Source organism: Camellia sinensis, chromosome 5, assembly GCF_055761805.1.
Source record: "Camellia sinensis isolate YWXY chromosome 5, ASM5576180v1, whole genome shotgun sequence".
NCBI classification, from domain to species: domain Eukaryota; kingdom Viridiplantae; phylum Streptophyta; class Magnoliopsida; order Ericales; family Theaceae; genus Camellia; species Camellia sinensis.
The window spans coordinates 38,295,974-38,315,998 of NC_138965.1; the positions used below are offsets into that span (position 1 = coordinate 38,295,974).

Genomic DNA, 20,025 nt, shown 5'->3' on the forward strand with positions numbered 1-20,025 from the left:
GATTGTTATATGCAGAAGTAGCCAAGTTTTTTCAGCTATGTGATCCTGGTGAGTTTTTTTTTTCCCCTTCATATTTTTAAATATGTGAAATTCTATAATTCAAACCCCTTTTAGGGCCCATATGCCACAATTAGTGTTTTGAAAGGCTCTAGGCACACCGAGGCGATAAGGTCTCTTATAGCCTACACGCAAGGAGCGAGGCGAAGCACGCGCCTCACCAAAGCGAAGCTCAAGTAGTAGAAGAAAAGCAAAATTATAAAATAGGCAAAATTTTCAACATAACAAATATATATAATTTAAAAAATCATAACCATTTTTGATAATCTCTAAACATAACATTCAATCTTCTAAAAATTAGAAATATAATATCCAACAAAAGATATAAAACATAACATTCAATCTTTTATCACTTTCTGCTCTCTTTTAACCACATTTGGTCATTTTATATTGAAGAGTTTTGAATCCTTGTGGGTGTGCCCACAAAAAAACGCACTTAATCAACAATTGGAGTAGAAAAATAGGTAAAGCCCATGAAGCCCATGCCTTGCACCTCGAAAAAACCCCTCGCCTCAGCGCCTAAGTTGCACCTTGCGTATTGTGCCTCGCCTCGACTTGTTCGAAGCACAAGGCTGCGCCCAAGATTCTGAAAAGCGGTTGCGGTAGCCGTAACGGTGGTGGTAGCACGGTTGTTGTTGCTGGGTGTAAAGGCTGTAGCATAACGGTTACGGTAACTGGAACCGTGAATTTTTTTATTTTTTGCACAATTGAAAAAAAACCTTACCGATATGCATATTTTTTTTCCATAATCATATTTATTAGGTTTTAAAATAAATATTGATCAATTTTTGTAATTTTTTAAGGATGATCCGATATATTTCATATTTTTAAATCACTATAAACTGAGTTTTTTACATTTTATTTTAATAATGAATGACTTTATATGTCATAATTCTATATTACGCTTGTGGCAATTTATTTATTTTTATTGGATTTAGATATATAAAATTATTTTTTTAATTATTATACTTGTGGAAGTATATGCAAATTTTAACTTGAATAGTTTAAAAAAATAAATTATAAAGATTTTTTTTTGGGGGGGGGCGGGGGAGGGGTTGGATCACTTGAATATTCATTCTCTTTTTGGATAACTTGTAAATAAAAATAAAATAAACTAATCAAAAAAAATTGACACGTATAAAATATGTATTAATATATAATTATAGGTGTTATGCTTTTTAGATACTTTACAAAAAAATCAATTACTAACTATTATATATAAGATAAACAATGACAAAGTAAGAGAATAAATAAGAGCCTAAATATATATATATATATATATTAATCAAGCCAAATATTCATCTTCCCTCTTCTCTCTCTATCCGTCTTTCCCAATCTTTAGTTTTTTTTTTTTTTTTTTTCCCGAAAGAAAGTGTTTGGAACTGTTACGTAACAGTGTGTAACAGATTGTTACGATCGTTACGGCACCGTTACAACTGCTATGGCAGCCACTACGGCCAACACACCTGTGAATTTCAATCACACCGCAAAAGTGGTTGTAACGGGTGACGGTAACCACCACAACCGTTACATAACGGCGTTATGTAATAGTTGTGGCCGCTTTTTAAAATCTTGGTTGTGCCTCATTGCGCTTCGCGCTTAGCGCGTGCCTTTTAAAACACTGGCCACAATTATGATGTTTGTGGTATTGGGTTAGGACTTATTGTCATGTTAGTTATGAATTGATTATGACTTACTGTTTTTGTGTTAATTATGACCCATTGTAATGTTGGTTATGACTTATCGTGATTATTATTTTGGTTATTACCATAAAAGTCTTTGATTATATCTTAGGTGGTGCTTGGTTATTATGACTTGTTATTCTTTTTTAAGTTATGACTGAAAAAGATTTAGTTATAATTTATAAACACGACAAATGTCAGTAGAATGACCAGATATGATATAGCCATTACCGAGTAATATTTGTGATCTTTTGGCAGATAACCTCAAGTGCTTATTAATTATGTTATTTTGGGGGCCAAAGAAAGTGAAATTGGTTGTTTATGAGGCAGTTTCTGGACAGAATTTTTTGTGAAGTTCGTTTGTGTGCATTATTTTAATTATTATATGTGTTTGTTCTATTCTGTGCATTGCTTGGTAGAATATTTTTGAAGCACTTTATTTAGGTCCCTGTTTGAGGGGTTGGTTTTGTATTCTTTCGGCATCTCCTTGATGCTTTCTTAATAAAACTTTATTTATCAAAAAAAAAAAAATTTTTTTGAAGCACTTTAACCAGAATACCTGATCAATGCTTCATAGCTGCAACTTAATAATATGAGCATGAAATGTGTCCTCCACAAATATGGGGTTAATTTCACTTTTATCCACTAAATGATTGTCAATTATTATTATTTTTTTTTCCATATCTAAACTATCAATTTCATCTCGTTAGTTTCTGATTTCAGTTCATATGGTTCAATTGGAGATAGTCCGACCAAATCAATAATGGTGAAAACCTGACATAATTGTCAAAAGGAAATTTTACTATTTAGACACCAAACACTCGTCTTCTTATTCACACTATATTAGACAACTTAAACAACCAAACACCATATTATTCTCCAACTGTCATTTCAAATTAGTGAATAACAAAGAATGAGTGTGGTTGTATGGTTTAAGTTGTACAAATTTTAAAATAATCTTTTTGCTGATCAAATTAGGCTGTAAAGGTTACTGATTTGTCCAACTGTCTACAATTGGACTACATTAGCTGGAATTAGAAATTTTAGGGACTAAATAGATGAAATTAATAGTTTAAGGTTGAAAGAGAAAAAATGGCGATAATTTAGTGGATAAAAGTTAAACTAACCCTAATTTGACATATTGTTGGATGTTAATTTCAAACACCAGCATTTGTCTTTATTTAGGATGGTGTTATCTTATAATTATTGAGTGGAGTGAGTGGTTTTTCTGTTTGAATGTTTGATCTGTTTTCTAATGTGACATTTGTTACTGTCGTTTACATTTTCAGTTGGTTTCCCCGCAAAAAAGGCATGCTTACTGTTATTGTAGTGTGCATTAGTTATTCTTAAAGTACATGACTTTGCTTTAAATTTGGTCCACAATGTTGTAAGCTCAATGACAATCTGTGAATATTCTTACCAAAAAGCAAAACTTTAGGAATTGTAAAAACTAACTTCATGGACATTTGTAACTACAAAATTAAATCACATGCATGGCTTCTTGCACTGGCTTTTGCTAGCTGTAATTGTGTACAGTGTGGTGAATGGCATTACTGGAAGGATTATGCATATGACCCATGAGGTTTTGATTGTTTTTAGTATGGGAAAGTTTGAAGTATATTACTAGTATGACAAATAGCACACTTTTTTGTACTCTGCATCTTTAATAAATGCATTATAATTTCTAACGTTTTCAGTTCCCGGGCTAATGATTGGAAGTTTATGATTCTTTGGCTGGTATAATCTAGTCAAATATTGTGTCTTGATGCTTGTGATGAGTACAAGTGGAGTAGAGAGCCAGCATGAGTGTGAGTGACAAAATGTACAATTCCTGAGGCCTAGACTGTAGAAGGCCAGGCCACCTACACAACTAGAGCATATTCATAATTTCATTGATAAATGACTGTCTTTACCATTATTAACAAATCTGTGAACAAATAGTGTTTCAAGTACTACCAATTAATCCCAGAATAGAAATTTCGCAAGTATCAAACTCATTGTTATTTCACCTAGTCATTTGTTTTTATTGTGTATTTTGCTTCTAATGCTTTCGCCACAGAATTTCATAAAATCTATTCCCTGAAGCAGTACTACTTTAATGTTCTGAGTTGTTGAAGCTAATGGGATAGGTTTGGATTCTGATCCTATACTGCCATATGGTTGTTAGTACCTTGTACTATATCATTTGTGTTATCCTTAAACTTCTTATCGATTGAGTTGTTACATATTTATAGGATTAACACCATAACTTTGAGTCTATGACTGTCATTTACTTCGGGTGCTTATGCTCTGTATATTAAATTTCATTTTCTTTTTTGGTTGTGCTCACTGTTGAACATACCTCAAAATGGTGTTGGAAGAATGAAAAGTCAACTGAACTTTACTGTCTCAATTTACACATTGCTTGTGTTTTAAAATTTTAAAAATGATTTCCTTATTTCTGGAGAATGCTTCATTACCTTGAGAGCAACTTAAAGCAGCCAATTGGTCAATGTTTCTTATTTTCTTGATAAGGAACAAAAGATTTCTTAACAATCACTTTCCATATAATAGTCCATAATTGCTGGTTATGTATTACATGGTTACTATATTTACATTATTGTTTATCTTTAAAGAGAATATGTTGGTGGGAAGAGTGTGATTCCAATTATATGGAGAATAAATTTTTATTCAGAGTCATGTTGTTCTTGCAGATAAGGAGAATTTGTGTTTTATATGGACTTCCGAATGAGACATGGGAAGTCAACCTGCTTGTTGAGGAGGTGCCTCCTGAGCTTCCTGAGCCGGCATTGGGTATAAACTTTGCAAGGGATCGAATGCAAGAGGACTGGTTATCACCTGTTGCTGTTCACAGTGATTCATGGTTGCTTTCTGTTGCCTTCTATTTTGGTGCACTCTTTGGGTTTGGTAAGAGTGAAAGGTAATACTAGTAAATAGCTGCCCCTCTCTCTCTCTCTCTCTCTCTCTCCCCCCCCCCCCCCGGCCCGCTTCCCTTTTGAAGTTCCATTTGTTTAAAGCCTTTAGCTACGATGATGCGCTACAATACACTTGGTGTATATTATATGCTAGTAATGATCCAAATTGGTGTTGCTTACAAGCTATTATGGTGGTAGAGCCAGCAAATTGTTAAATCGAAACTGTTAAATCCATTATGATATTTGATTGTGTCTCAAACTGGTGTTGATTTTAGTTACAATCAAAGTTTCTCTCCAGTTATAGCTCAAATTAATGTTGGATATGATCCAATGTGGCTATGATCAACGTGAAAAAAATACTTATATGTTATTCTTTATTGATCTTTTTTTTATTTTGTACAATGTGCAAAAAGTACTTTATATTACTGTTTTGATACTTTTTGTTTTATATATGTCTATTCAACCTTAACTGAAAATTTTATTTGGAATTTAATGATAATGTTCAATTTTTATGTTTAAGTGAATATTTTAGTATAACATATGTACAAAAATTTAGTAAAGTAAAAATTTATGTATTATTGATTGATGTTTATTGATATATCTGTTACAATGATTCATGATTCCTATATATAGAAGAGGGTGAGTGTGTAGTAGGTAAGGAGTAGGTGAAGTGGAGGTGGTAGTGGTGTAGTGGGTTAGGTTTAGTGGAGTAGGTGAGGTAGTAGTGGTGTAGTGGGTTAGGTTTAGTGGAGTAGGTGGTAGATAGTGGTATGCATATAATATGATAGTGGTGTAGTGAGTGGATTTTAACAGCCCCCCGCAAACTCAAGGGGGATAGGAACTAACCAACTTGAGTTTGGAGAGAGTAACAAAACAAGAAAATACATAAAAATAAAAGAGGATAGGAGACACTGTATGGTCGTGTCAGACCATTGGTGAAGACACTGGATGGTGGTGTCATAACGTTGTAGAGGACACTTTATGGGAGTGTCATAACGTTGTAGAGGACACTGTATGGTGGCGTCATAAAGGTGTAGAGGACACTGGATGGCGGTGTCAGACCGATGTAGAAGACAGTTTATGGGGTCATGTCGGACCGTTGTAGCAGACAATGTTCTGACAGTTGTTGAGACAGTTTACGGAGTCTTGCTGGACCCTTGTAGAAACTAACCGAAATCAATGTCGGGACAGTTTACAGAGTCTTGTCGGACCCATGAAGGAGCTAACCGGAATCAATGTCGGGACAGTTTACTGAGTCTTGTCGGACCCATGAAGGAGCTAACCGGAATCAATGTCGGGACAGTTTACAGAGTCTTGTCGGACCCTTGAAGGAGCTAACCGGAATCAATGTCGGGACAGTTTACAGAGTCTTGTCGGACCCATAAAGGAGCTAACCGGAATTAATGTCGGGACAGTTTACAGAGTCTTGTCGGACCCATGAAGGAGCTAACCGGAATCAATGTCGGGACAGTTTACAGAGTCTTGTCGGACCCCTAAAAAGTCGCACCCTCAAAAGGTGTGCCCAATCTTTCAAAAGGCGTGCCATCAAAAGGCGTGCCCAATCCATAAAAAGACGTGCCATCAAAATGCATGCCCAATCCATAAAAAGACGTGCCATCAAAAGTTGCGCCCTCAAAAGGCGCGCCCACTTCATCAAAAGTCGTGCCCGACAGAAAGCATCGAGCCATCAAAAGGTGAGCCGGGGACGCGGCAAGGCACGTGAGCGACAGAGCGGCGTGTCGGCCGCGTCATCAGTGTCAATATAAACCAATGCGGAGGCGGAGGAAACCAAACCAGACTGAAACCTCTGAACTTGTTATTCTGAAACAATCTGTAAATACTCTGTATCCAACCCTTCTCGGAAACACTCAGCAACCCAAAAAACATGGCCTCTTCTTCCCGTTCAGCTACCCAGAATATGGCCTCTTCATCCCGTGGTCTACTCACTCTCTTTCCCGACCTCAATGAGTCAACAAGAGAGAGAACTGGTGCGGTGGCCAGTGAACCTCAACCAAACACCTCTGTGTTTGCTCCGTTGAACTTTCCGATGCGGTCGGTGGAGCAAAAAATGGCGGTGCAAACTGATATTGAGGCCAATCAGTATACTCTGAAGTCATGTGTGGAAACCATGACTGCGGTCACAAACTTGTCGCACCGGCTGCAGAGCAGGACAAATGAGGTGCAACAGTTAAACTCCCAGCTGGCTCTGCTCCAACGCATGTATAAGGATGCGCGAGCAGAGATAAGTGTGCTAAAGACAGAAAACAAGGAGCTGAAGCGGAAGGCCACCGTGATGTTCCGATTTGGAGGTCCACCATATGCTGTAGTGGAGGAGCAGGGAGGAGGCAACTTGCTTGGTGGTCTAGGAAGCACGGAGGCAACACCGGCAAGGACCACCCAGGACGGAGGCAAGAAGAAAAGACCGGCGGCTGAGTAGAGAAGAAAAATCCCACTGTGGGTGTGGTAGTTTTGTTTTTGTTTGTGTGGTTTTTTTTTTTTTTTTTTTTTTTTTTTTTTTTTTTATGTAAAAGTGTGATCGGGGTTGATCCCCTGATATGAATAAAATGACAAGGTTGTGGAATGTTGTTGTTGTTATTTTGTGGTGTTGTTTTGTTTAATAAGAAAAATAAAATAAAAGAAAATAATGGATAAAGAAAATAGAGAAAAATATTTGTGGATGGGTGATAAGAAAAAACAGCAGTGTGATTTTTTTTTTGGGTGGAATATAAAATAAATAATAATAAGAGAATGGAAAACGGGTGATGCTTACTAACAAGGGGTAGGGAAAATATATTATAATAAAATATATATATATATATATTAAAATAAAAGAAAAGGGTGAAAGAACGTGGATGAAATAAATTAAGAGAAAGGAGAGATATGATTAAAGTGGGTTTGAAAGTGGGAAAAGATGAGAGAGAGGGAGATAGAGTGGGTGCATGATGATGATGTTGGGTCCATGGAGAGAGAGAGAGGGGGATGTCCAAGAAGCTTGTGCTTTTGACAGTTACACATTACCCAAGCTGTATGTGAAGATGCATGTTACTGTCTTACACTTCTGCAGGCTTGGTATTCTTTGTGGGGCACTTGCAACACGTGACATTGAAAATTGTATTCGAAAATGATGACATCTCCAACATGAAACGTCTTGGAAGCAGCCCAGGCCTTGTAATCAATATTCCCAATGATGGTTCAACCAGCGGAGTCCCCAACCTTGTACACTGCTGCCATTGAAACCTTCAAGCCAGCAAACATGGCTACCAACAACAGAGCCACAGCTCTACACCCCACACCCAAATCCATGGCTAAGAGAGAGAGAGCAAATCGGGAAAAAAACAGCAGTGACGAGCAGAAAAGCAGCGCCAGAAACACCAACGACGACGACGAGTAAGAGTACAACCACGGATATGTGAGAGGCGAGGTGAACGGCGATAGAGGCTAGACGATGATGCGGGTGCTGCTGCCGACATAGCGGAGGAGGGGTGTAAGAAAATGTTGAAGAAGTCAAGGTATGTGTAGAAAATAAGCGGAATAGGTTAAGGTCCGGCGGGCGGCCAAGGCGAGGTTGCCGCCCGCCGGTGAAGCGAGAAATACTAAAGTCTTAACCTTGCTCTGATACCATGTAAAAATTTATGTATTATTGATTGATGTTTATTGATATATCTGTTACAATGATTCATGATTCCTATATATAGAAGAGGGTGAGTGTGTAGTAGGTAAGGAGTAGGTGATGTGGAGGTAGTAGTGGTGTAGTGGGTTAGGTTTAATGGAGTAGGTGAGGTAGTAGTGGTGTAGTGGGTTAGGTTTAGTGGAGTAGGTGGTAGATAGTGGCATGCATATAATATGATAGTGGTGTAGTGAGTAGATTTTAACAAAATATATTAAAATAAATTTTGTATACAAATTTTAATTGTATAAAATTTGGTCCCCCTCTTAAGAAGATTTCTGGGTCGGCCACTGTATGTATAGTGTGCCCATCTGTCCAGTTGCTCCGCAGCATTAGTCATGTTGTGCAGTTCTATTTGCATACCATTTATTGTGATATTATTTTACTAGGATGATATGTGGCTTTTGTTGCATATTGCTTCCTGCTACTTTTTTTTCCCCTCATTCTCATTTCTCACATTTGTGAAGCATTTAACTTGCTGCAGCTTATCCTATCTTCCTTTGCTTTTTTTTTTTTTAGAATGAAATGTGGAGGTTATATCCATTAATTTGTTCATTCTGCATTGTTGTGGTGTTACACGTAGACTCTTTTTGTTGTACATATTGCTTATGTTATTTGCTCTTTGTTTCCTAGACATCCACACTCTCTTGATGTCTATATGGAGATTCAGCTACCTCCTGATGTGCTTATTATGTTCATTTCATAGGTTTTATTTGCACTTTATACATTTACTTCTGCTACAGACTGAGATTACGTTCATTATAAAAAAATAAAAATAAAAACGTGGCTTTCATATGGCAGAACTCCTCATCAGTTTTATTGGGTGGATTAAAAATAGATGATTTTGTTTTTCTAATTCATAAGATGAGACAATAGTTAAATTCTGAGGAATGCTAGACAAGAGATTAAATGTCTACTTTCCTTACTTGCATACAAAAATGGGGGTCATAGTGCCATTATGCAGTGGCACTCCCCAATAAAATGGAATTATCCTGTCATGTTATTGGCATGCCCCTTTGTTTTTGAACCTGGAAAATCTTTTCAAAATTATTGCAATTTTTTTTTTCATTTTTGACATTTATATATTCATACATACTATTATATTCCAACTTTGGTTGATTCTTGAATTATTAAATATATATCAGAGCTCTGATATATATTTTTCAGGTGGTTAAATTCATATTCATAGCATAGCTTCGTGCATTATAAGATCGTTGATGGGCTTTTTATAAAGACACAGGTCAGCATCTTTGTTACATGATTTTCATTGCAAAGTTACGTTTATGATACCAGAGATGGTATGTCCTTTTTGTTTTGTTTTGTTTTGATTGACTAGAATTTTGTAGTAAGCCCTTGCTTCTGGAAATTAGCTATCTCCCTGTTTTAAAAAGGTTGATGGTTTTCTAATAAGGCAGCCATCAGTCTCACACGATAGCCTGGTATCAACAAAGTATCAGAACAGGTGAATAAGCTATCAGGGGGAAAACTGATATTGCCAATTAATTTGTTTCTTTGCAATTTGGATATTAAATTTTGAATTGCATTGACATTTGTACTTTAGGAAGTAGTAATCTGTTTTCTCTTTTAAAAAGTCATTTAGCTTCTGGTATTGCATTCATCTCTTATGTTGAAGAGGGCATATTAACTTATACTCTTAGCCTAACTTAGGTTAGGCATTGGAATTGGTACTTTATAGATACTTTTATAGAATACATGACAAAAAATGGAAGCGGTTGTAACTCTTTTTGGAAGATAGTATTTTGCAGTTTTAGCAGTTAGGAATATCAATTCAACTAATAAGTTCTTCCTCTCTTTTCCCTTTTTTTTTTTAGTTAGCTGAGTATCATAATTTTGTAGGGTACCTATATTTTTGTAAGGGTGCTTAGATATTTCTTCGGATGTATAAAAGTTGACTAGTAAAATGGTGGAATGAGTATCTTAGCATAGTTCTTTTCTTTGCTTTATGAATGATGTGCCAAGCAGAGTCAGTCCTACGTTTCTTTATTTTGCTTCAGTATGTTTATGTTAATTATCATATATTTAGTTTTTAATTGTTGATTGTGATGATGCATATGTATGCGTTTCAAATTGTATGATTTGCTTCCAAAATAAACGAAAGAAACAATTTTAGCACTTGTTCCTTAAAATTAGGTTCAGTCAAGGTATAGGATGCTTTACATGACTACGGGATGTTCTGGTTTAAGTTAGATGCATTATGGAGAGCATAACTTGCCATGAAGGCCTAGTAAGATTTAGACTCGAGCTTATGTTCAAGCGGTGTGGGTGGACATTCTTCCATCACATTTACCATGAATCACAAGTAAATTCCAGAACAAAAACCAATTCTGAAGTCGAGTTACTTCCTGCTGGGTAACATCCTTGGTGGATGATTTAGAAGCCCTTCATGCCCTGGAGGAATTAAAAATTGTCTTCACAAGTAACAATTCACGTGTCTGGAATAAAATAGAAAAGCAGAGTTTCCTACTTCAGTTATTTCTTATCTTTGTTGGAATTGGCATTTGCAGGAAGAGGCTTTTCCAGTTGATAAATGATCTCCCAACTATATTTGAAGTTGTGACAGGGAAAGTGAGGCAGCCGAAAGACCAATCTGGTCCTCACAGCAATAGTAGCAAAATCAAATCAAGTGGGAAGATGGTAAGAAGTGACCCCATCATACATAAAAAGAAAAAGATTATTTTTATTCTGCATGTTTTCCCTTGTTATATGTGATTTTTGTTTTTTAACTTTTGCTTTTTGGTTGCTTCAATTAAGCAGCAACAGTCTCGGCAGCCTGAGTCTCAGCCAAAGACAGTAAAGACGTCTCCTTCGCCTAAATTAGAGGATGAGAGTGGGGGAGATGAGGAATAAAACGATGATGAACAGGGAGCGACACTCTGTGGTGCTTGTGGGGAGAACTATGCCAATGACAAGTTTTGGATTTGCTGCGATATTTGTGAATGGTTCTACGGAAAATGTGTAAAGATTACGCCTGCAAAAGCTGAGCATATCAAGCAGTACTAGTGCCCTAGTTGCTATACATTGTGCCAAATTTGACGTGAGGTATATAAGTAAATGTTAGAATTTACCATCACCTACCACCACTACCACCTCACCTACTCCACTAAACCTAACCCACTACACCACTACCACCTCACCTACTCCACTAAACCTAACCCACTACACCACTACCACCATCCACTACACCTACATCTATATAAGGAACCATTTGTAATAGACAGAAAATCAATCAATAATACATACAATTTATCTCTATCAATATATTTTTCATGGTATCAGAGCTATAAGATTTAGGCCTATACTCCTTTCTTTCCGGCGGGCAGCCGGCCGGCAACCTTGCCTTCGCTGCCCGCGGGAGTTTTTTCAACACATATCACAAACACATACCTTCACTCTTCTTCACCACTCACCAATAGCTTCCCTCTCCAAAGCTTTGACGCAACATCGATTGATCTCTCGCTCCTTCTCCTCCCCAATGAGAGTGGTAGATCTTGGTGTCACGCATGTGCCCCAGGAAGTTTTTGAAATGTATTTACAGGATATCAGTCCCCGGTACACTGCAGAAACTTACAGTTTGCTCACTCACAATTGCAACAATTTCAGCAATGAGGTTGCTCAATTTTTGGTGGGTGCAACTATTCCAGACTATAGCTTGAACCTCCCCAATGAAGTTATGAGCAGTCCAATGGGTGCTATGATATTGCCTATGATACAGCAACTGGAGACAACGTTGAGAGCAGGTGCTGTTCCCCAAGTGCCACAGTTCCGCCCCCCTACACAAGTCCAGACTTCCCAGCCAACAAGCACCGTCCGGAAATCTGTAGCTAGTGGTAGCAAGTCATCAACAACAAAAGTGAATCTCAAAGAGAGTGGAAGTAAAGTGAAATCTGAAGAGCAACTTGCCAAGTTTGGGGAGTCATCTGTCAATGATCCTATTGGGAATGCCCGGAACAAGGTACAAGAGGAGATCTGCGCTGAATTCACTACCATTATGGCAAGTGGGACATTACGTGCCAGTGAGGCTGCAGCACTTGCAACCCGAAGGGTGATGCTTGTGTACAAATCGGAGAGGAGAAAGTTGCTACACGATGAAGGTTTAGAGAGAGAGAGAGAACATTCAGGGAAAAATGAACACACCATTCCCACACACACCCTTTACAGAGAGAGAGCCCACTTAAACTTTCTTTTCTTTTTTTTTATTATTTTACTCCATCTTTTCAAACACTGAACTTTCTTTTTCTTTTTTTTTTTATTATTTTACTCTATCTTCATTGAAAAGCCACCGAAACACAACTTGATTTGCACATGTCTCTCTCTCTCTCACTTTCCACCCACTCTCTCTGGTCCCTTTTTCTCTCCCCCATACTCCCTTTAATCATATCCATCCTTTTTCTTAATTTATTCCACCCACGTTACACTTTTCTTTTATTTTAATATCTATATATATATATATATTTTTTTTTAATATATTTCCCCTTTTCCCCTTCTCTTCTTATTATTTTTTTTTATATTCCACCTCTCAAAATGTTTTTCATATCACCCATCCGGCGCACATGGGTCTGAGTCAATAAAAAATAAAAAATAAAAATAAAATAAAAATAAAATAAAATAAAATAAAAAAACAAAACGACACAGAGGAAGATCTGCACACCAAACTCATTTTATTCATGTCGGGGCTCACCCCGATCAACCATGTTTCCACATAAAAAAAAAAACAAAAAAAAACAAAAAAAACAAAAAAAAAATAAAAATACAAACAAACCACCACATTCACAGGTGGGATTTTTTCTCTACTCTGCCGCCGGTCTTTTCTTCTTGCCTCCGTCCTGGTCGGCCCTTGCTGGTGTTGCCTCCATGTTTCCCACTCCACTGGGCATGATCACTACTCCCTGCTCCTCCACTGCAGCATATGGCGGCCCTCCAAATCGGAACATCACGGTGGCCTTCCGCTTCAACTCCCTGTTTTCCGCCTTTAGCACACTTATCTCTGCTCGCGCATCCTTATACATGCGTTGGAGCAGAGCCAGCTGGGAGTTTAACTGCTGCACCTCATTTGCCCTACTCTGCAGCCGGTTCGACAAGTTTGTTACCGCAGTCATGGTTTCTACACATGACTTCAAGGTATACTGATTGGCCTCCACATCCGACTGCACCGCCATTTTTTGCTCCACAGACCGCATCGGAAAGTTCAACGGAGCAAAACCGGAAGCGCTTGGTTGAGTTTCACTGGCCACCGCACTCGTTATCTCTCTTGTTGACTCGTTGAGGTCAGGAAAGAGAGTGAGCAGACTCCGGGAAGACGAGGCCATTTTCTGGGCAACAGAGTATTACAGACTATCTCTCGCAACAGAGTGTTCCAGACTCTCTCTCTCAGCACAACGAAGAGTTTTTCAGAGCAATTCGCAGGTTTTTTGTCTCAGCCTCTGCCTCAGCCTCAGGTTCAGTCTTGGTTATATAGCCGAGGCAGCCACGCGCATTGCGCGCCTCTTGACGCCCGACAACTTGGCACGCCTTTTGATGGCACGCCTTTTTATGGATTGGGCACGCCTTTTGATGGCACGCTTTTTGAAAGATTGGGCACACCTTTTGAGGGTGCGACTTTTTAAGGGTCCGACAAGACTCTGTAAACTGTCCCGACATTGATTCCGGTTAGCTCCTTCATGGGTCCGACAAGACTCTGTAAACTGTCCCGACATAGATTCCGGTTAATTTCTACAAGGGTCCGACAAGACTCTGTAAACTGTCCCGACATTGATTCCGGTTAGCTCCTTTATGGGTCCGACAAGACTCTGTAAACTGTCCCGACATAGATTCCGGTTAGTTTCTACAAGGGTCCGACAAGACTCTGTAAACTGTCCCGACATTGATTCCGGTTAGCTCCTTTATGGGTCCGACAAGACTCTGTAAACTGTCCCGACATTGATTCCGGTTAGTTTCTACAAGGGTCTAGCAAGACTCCGTAAACTGTCACTGTCACAACATTGTCTGCTACAACGGTCCGACATGACCCCATAAGCTGTCTTCTACACCGTTATGACACCACCATACAGTGTCCTCTACAACGTTATGACACCCCCATACAGTGTCCTCTACAACGGTATGACACCACCATCCAGTGTCTTCACCAATGGTCTGACACGACCATACAGTGTCTCCTATCCTTTTTTATTTTTATGTATTTTCTTGTTTTGTTACTTTCTCCAAACTCAAGTTGGTTAGTTTCTCTCCTCCTTGAGTTTGCGGGGGGCTGTTAGAATTTACCATCACCTACCACCACTACCACCTCACCTACTCTACTAAACCTAACCCACTACACCACTACCACCTCACCTACTCCACTAAACCTAACCCACTACACCACTACCACCATCCACTACACCTACATCTATATAAGGAACCATTTGTAATAGACAGAAAATCAATCAATAATACATACAATTTATCTCTATCAATATATTTTTCAGTAAATTTTGGCAAGATTTTTTTTGTCGTTACGTTTCTCACAGTGGGATCCGTGTTTCAATTTGGCATTTTGAGAGAGAGGTAGAAGTAATAGCATTTGCACTATTGGTGCAATGCTGTTAAATGCAGTATTTTATCATTATTCATTGTTAAAATTTAGCAATAACTAGTCATTTAACTTTTGAACCGTTGGGATGCAAGAACCTGAACCTCTTTTTAGCAAATCTCAGGGAAGTCGGATGAAATGCTGGATCTATTTTGGAAAAAGTGTACATTCAACTATTATATAGTTGAGTTCACACATCAATGAATCTAAACCTCATAAAGAACTTGGGCGAAAAGATGGTAAATTATACTGGATGACTCAGCGGAGCTTGTATTCAAAATACACTCTGTAAGTAATAAATCATCATGGGTTGTAACTTGCTGATCATAAAGAACTTGGTAGATTAGTAGATAGGTGAAAAACCACCATTGAGTTCTAAAAATGTTGAGAAATAAATTATTGGTCTGAAGTGCGTGTACATGTCCAACCATTATTTATTGAGTTGTTAAAAAGAGAGAATTATAATTCAATATAAGTTTTTAAAAATAATTTTTGATCAGTGATAAATTTTATAAACATCAATAACTGTGGCGTTAAACTTTTTCATGAATTTGTAATTATTTTGTGAAAATAACACAATTGTAATTTTTTCTTAAAAATATTCTTTCACCCCAATATCATAGAGTTCCAATAAGTTGGGCTCATTTGTTAGCTTTTGTTTCATGTTTTCTGTTTTTTGTTTTCATTTTTTATTTTTGAAAATTGGAATGAAAACTTGTTTGTTTTATTGTTTTAGTTTATAAAAAATGGAATTAATTTCAAAATTTTTAAAACTTTTGGAAAGGAAAAAAAAAGGTGTTAGTTTGCTTCAAAATAAATTAGAAAACAATTTAAAAGTATTTCCTAAAATATGAGGTGCTTCCATAAAAAATTTTAAAAGAAGTTTTTAGAAATAGTTTTCCAAAAAATTTCATGTTAGTTTACGTTTTCCCTATATGTAAAATTAAAAAAAAAAAAAAAAAAAACAACCGCAATACAATATATATATGTATATATATATATATATTACTTTCATTTTTTCATTTCTTTATTATCAGGGAAAATTACCAGCCCTTTTGAGAATTTCTTAAAATATGAATTATTTATTGTAATTTTAAAAATTACATTTCACCTTTCAAAATTTAAATTGCATTACAATTTTCTCCATTTCTCCACTGTTAGGTCAACTAACAGGTTCACTTACATCATCACTAAAACTTTGCAAAATGTTAATTGTAACCTTAATAACTTACATAGGGGTGATAGAGTGGTGAACAATGGTAGGAAGCGTGTGAGAAACATACAAATGGTTTGAGAAATGAAAAAGATAAGGGCAATATGATATGTTTAGTTAAGTATGGATGAATTAGATGGTCATTTTCATTTTTATGTTAACAAAGTTAACAAACAAATTTTAATAGGAGAGAATATGTAATTTTCAAAACTATTGGAGAAAATTATATTTTAGGCAATTCTCAAAAAGGTGTAGTTATAATTTGTCCTTATTATTATTAGGGCAAGTTATTTTTTATCCCTCTAGACTATTGTCCCATGTCACTTTACCCTTTTAAATTAAAAATTGTAACACTTAATCCTGATATCTATTAATTCTTTTCAATTTAGACCATAACAACGAAAATACTCTTTTAACTATAGGAGTAAATTGCACTTTAACCCCTTAAACTATCACTTAACATCATTCTACCCCCTCAACTAAAAATATGTTTTATTTATTAATTTAAAATATATTTTTAAGTTTTTTTAATAATATTTAGTAATTTTTATTTTTAGTAATCTTTTTTCATATTTTAGTCAAAAACTTTAAATTTTTACATGCACCTTAAAGTTATTGTGAAGATTTTTTTAAAAAAAAAAAAAATCATCAAAGACGAAAAAAAAAAATAAAACAAGAAACTGGTACATTTTTATATTTCTTGTCTTTGGTGAACATTTTTTTAAAAAAAATTATAAATATTTTTGTTATTTGGTTTAAATTTTTTTTAACAAATTAAAAATTAATTTAGTGATAAAATGAAAAAAAATAATAAGAAATTCCAAATTGAAAGTGATATGAAGTGATAGTTTGGGGGGTTAAAGTGTAATTTACCCAATTAATAAAAGCGCATTTTAGTCATAAAAGTCTAAATTAAAAAAAAAAAAAAAAAAATAGAAAACTGCTATTAGCACTTACCTTAGTTCTTTGGACCATGCATTTCTTTGAACCCTTATCCTAAATCCTAAATTTCAATAAGATTTTTTTTTAACACCCTGCTTAATACCAAATTTATCCTTATTCATAATATTATCATACCTAAGTACACACCCACCTAATTTTGCACACCCCCTTTATCATGGTTGAAGACGGTCCTTCTTATGTTAAAGAACGACGACAACGGTCCCTCTCTTTAATTTATTTAAAATCACTGAACGACGATACCCATTTTATCAAAACCATTACATCATTGTTGTAAAACTGAGCCAAAATCACACCATCGTTCAACCACCCAGTCATTCGGCCAATTGTCCAACCGATTGACCGTCCAAGGATTGGTTTAGCACTGTGTTGCCGAACAAAAATTATTTGTTCAGTACTGTGTTGTTGTAACGCCCAATTTTAGACCAAATGATAATACAACAATCATGACTCTTTCAAAGAAAATCGAATATAAATCTCCAAACTTACATTACATGATACAATAGTTCTTCATGCAACAATACATTAATCCAACAATAAGTAAATAAATAAATAAATATCTCAAAGAGTTTACAAGTTTCTAAGGCTTGAGTCTAATTACTTAAAACAGTTATTCAAACCCACACACATACATCTATTGGCTTACACACAGAGTTACAGCAAAATGAAAGTCTCGTACTCTCAACACACATTTCCTCGCCTTTAGTTAGGCGGCATCACCACATCTTTTCCTGCACAAAAATCCCGTAGGGTGAGCATAAAACCCAGTAGAAAATCCTTAATAAAGTATATACATTTTATACAAGTCTCAAGAGATGAAATGCACATGCCATGTTATGTTCTTTTGAAAGAAAATCACATCTTCATCTTTGAAAACCCTCATGCCCAATGATGTCATGCAATTTTAATTCTTCAAAACTTAACAATTTATTTCAAGAGCGGTAAATACGACTCTGGTAATCCCTAGGTCGGTGTCTGTAAATAGACTATACAAATACTACCAATTTGTCATTTTTACCGGTATCAACCGGAAGGCTCGACACCTATCCATGCCGGTTTTCGGTCTTTCACCCCAGACTCTCAGGCCAACTTATTCAATATTATCTACACTACCTATATAGCGATCCCGGGTTTACCCTTGTTGTACAGTGATCCGAACATGTGTCCGTGGATGTTGGTAGTTGATTATTATCTTGTTTACATCCTTTTTTACTACATATTTGAGTTATAGGATGTGTTGGGCGGTTTTGTTTCAGGTTGGTTGAGTTTAGAAGCCAAAACTAGTTGCCCAGATTTTGGCCTGTACGCTCGAGCGGAGGTGTTGGCGCTCGAGCGGGGAATACACCCATCCAGTATTTGTTGTGCAGTGTTGTACGCTCGAGCGTAGGATTGGCAGCTCGAGCGTAGGTCTGTTTCTGCAAAAGTGCTGAGCGAGTGCATTCTGCGCTCGAGCGGGAGGTTGGCCGCTCGAGCGTAAGTCTGTGAGTGGCCGCTCGAGCGGGGTGTTTTACGCTCGAGCGGAGACCTGGGTTAAAGACCCGAAGTTGTGACTTTCCAAATCACTTTTTGCTTTCTCTTCTCTCTCTTACTTTTCCAAAATCACCATTGTTGAGCCTCTCACTCTAGATACTACCTTCTCTCTAGGTTTTGATCTAGTAGGAGTGATTTACTCACCTTTGGCCTTTACAAAAAAGTTGTTGATCGTCGAGGGCTTCATTTTAATCTGAAAATCTCGGGTTTTGGAGCACGTTGAGTTTTGTCTTCTTCTCCCTTGGAGCTCCGAATTTGAGGTAGGGATAACCTACTCCTCTCTATGGGTTTTGTCTTTAAATTTTGGTATTTTGAGATGTTGGGCTTGGTTTGGTAATTTTGTGAAAGTTTGGGGCTTTTGTGTAATTTTACAAAAGTTGGGGTTTTATTCATACTAAACCTAGATGCATGTTTGGCATAGAAAAATGGAATGATTGTTGAATCATTGATGAAAATGGGACCTAAGGGTTGAAATGGTAATTATGGAAAATGGCCTAATTACATTGTTTAATTAATTGGGATAATTAATTGGTGAGAAATGAGGAAAAGAAATGTTGATTGAATATCCATTTGTGCATTTATTTTCTGTTTTAGAAATAACTGCTTTGGGCTATCGGTGGAGGATAGTCGAGATTGTTGTAGACAATGCATGATGATTAGGTAAACGGAAACTAATCAATGGAATGTGTCATGGAACTTGACGGTTGATAGAATACATTAATTGTGTGTATTGTGTGATTGTATATAGAACCAATGTGTTTATATACGTTATGTGTAGAGAAGGAGATAGGGGATGTACTCCGCGGTTTAGGGGAAGATAGGGGATGTACCTCTAAACCGGATAGGTATTGGGAGGAGATAGGGGATGAACTCCGTAGACAGAGCTCATATGCTTGTCTAGAGAAGTGAAGATAGAGCTCATATGCTTATCTTTGTGAAGTGTGGATATAGCTTGTATGCTTATCTGTGGATATTGTTGATATACATATCTGTTGTAGAATGTGGATATAGCTTGTATGCTTATCTGTGGATATTGTAGTTATACATATCTGTTGAGGATGTGGATATAGCTTTTATGCTTATCTGAATGTGAGATATAGTTTTTATACATATCTGTGGGAATGATGATAGAGCTAGCATGCTTATCTGTTGAAAAGGGAAAATGAAAAGTAATTGGGACTTGTAAGTCGTTGACATAAATATGTAATTTATGTGATTGTATCAGTGTTGACCAACTATCAATTGCTAATGTTTTAGTCATTGTCCATGGTTGGTTTAGTGTATTTCTACTGGGCTGTGGCTCACCCTATATGGGAATATCATTTTCAGGTACAGGAAGCATGCCACCTCCAAGGACATAGCTGGGAGGCTAGTGGCGGGCATAATTTTGTCGTTTTACTTTTGATGTATTATAT

The 20,025-nt window shown here is 36.7% G+C and overlaps 1 protein-coding gene and 1 pseudogene across 2 annotated transcripts; both read left to right on the forward strand.

The window, feature by feature from the left end:
- The first annotated feature begins 8 nt into the window (after positions 1-8).
- Positions 9-11,375, forward strand: LOC114258097 (PHD finger protein Alfin1-like; annotated as a pseudogene). Its single transcript, XR_014331118.1, has 4 exons — positions 9-48; positions 4,433-4,659; positions 10,847-10,976; positions 11,097-11,375. The product of XR_014331118.1 is annotated as a PHD finger protein Alfin1-like (transcript).
- Positions 11,376-11,799: 424 nt separating this feature from the next.
- LOC145790566 (uncharacterized) lies at positions 11,800-14,791 on the forward strand. The gene has a single exon (XM_082868651.1). It carries the CDS (start codon positions 11,815-11,817, stop codon positions 12,565-12,567), a length of 753 nt encoding a protein of 250 aa, XP_082724777.1. The 5' UTR covers positions 11,800-11,814; the 3' UTR covers positions 12,568-14,791.
- The last annotated feature ends 5,234 nt before the right edge of the window (positions 14,792-20,025 follow it).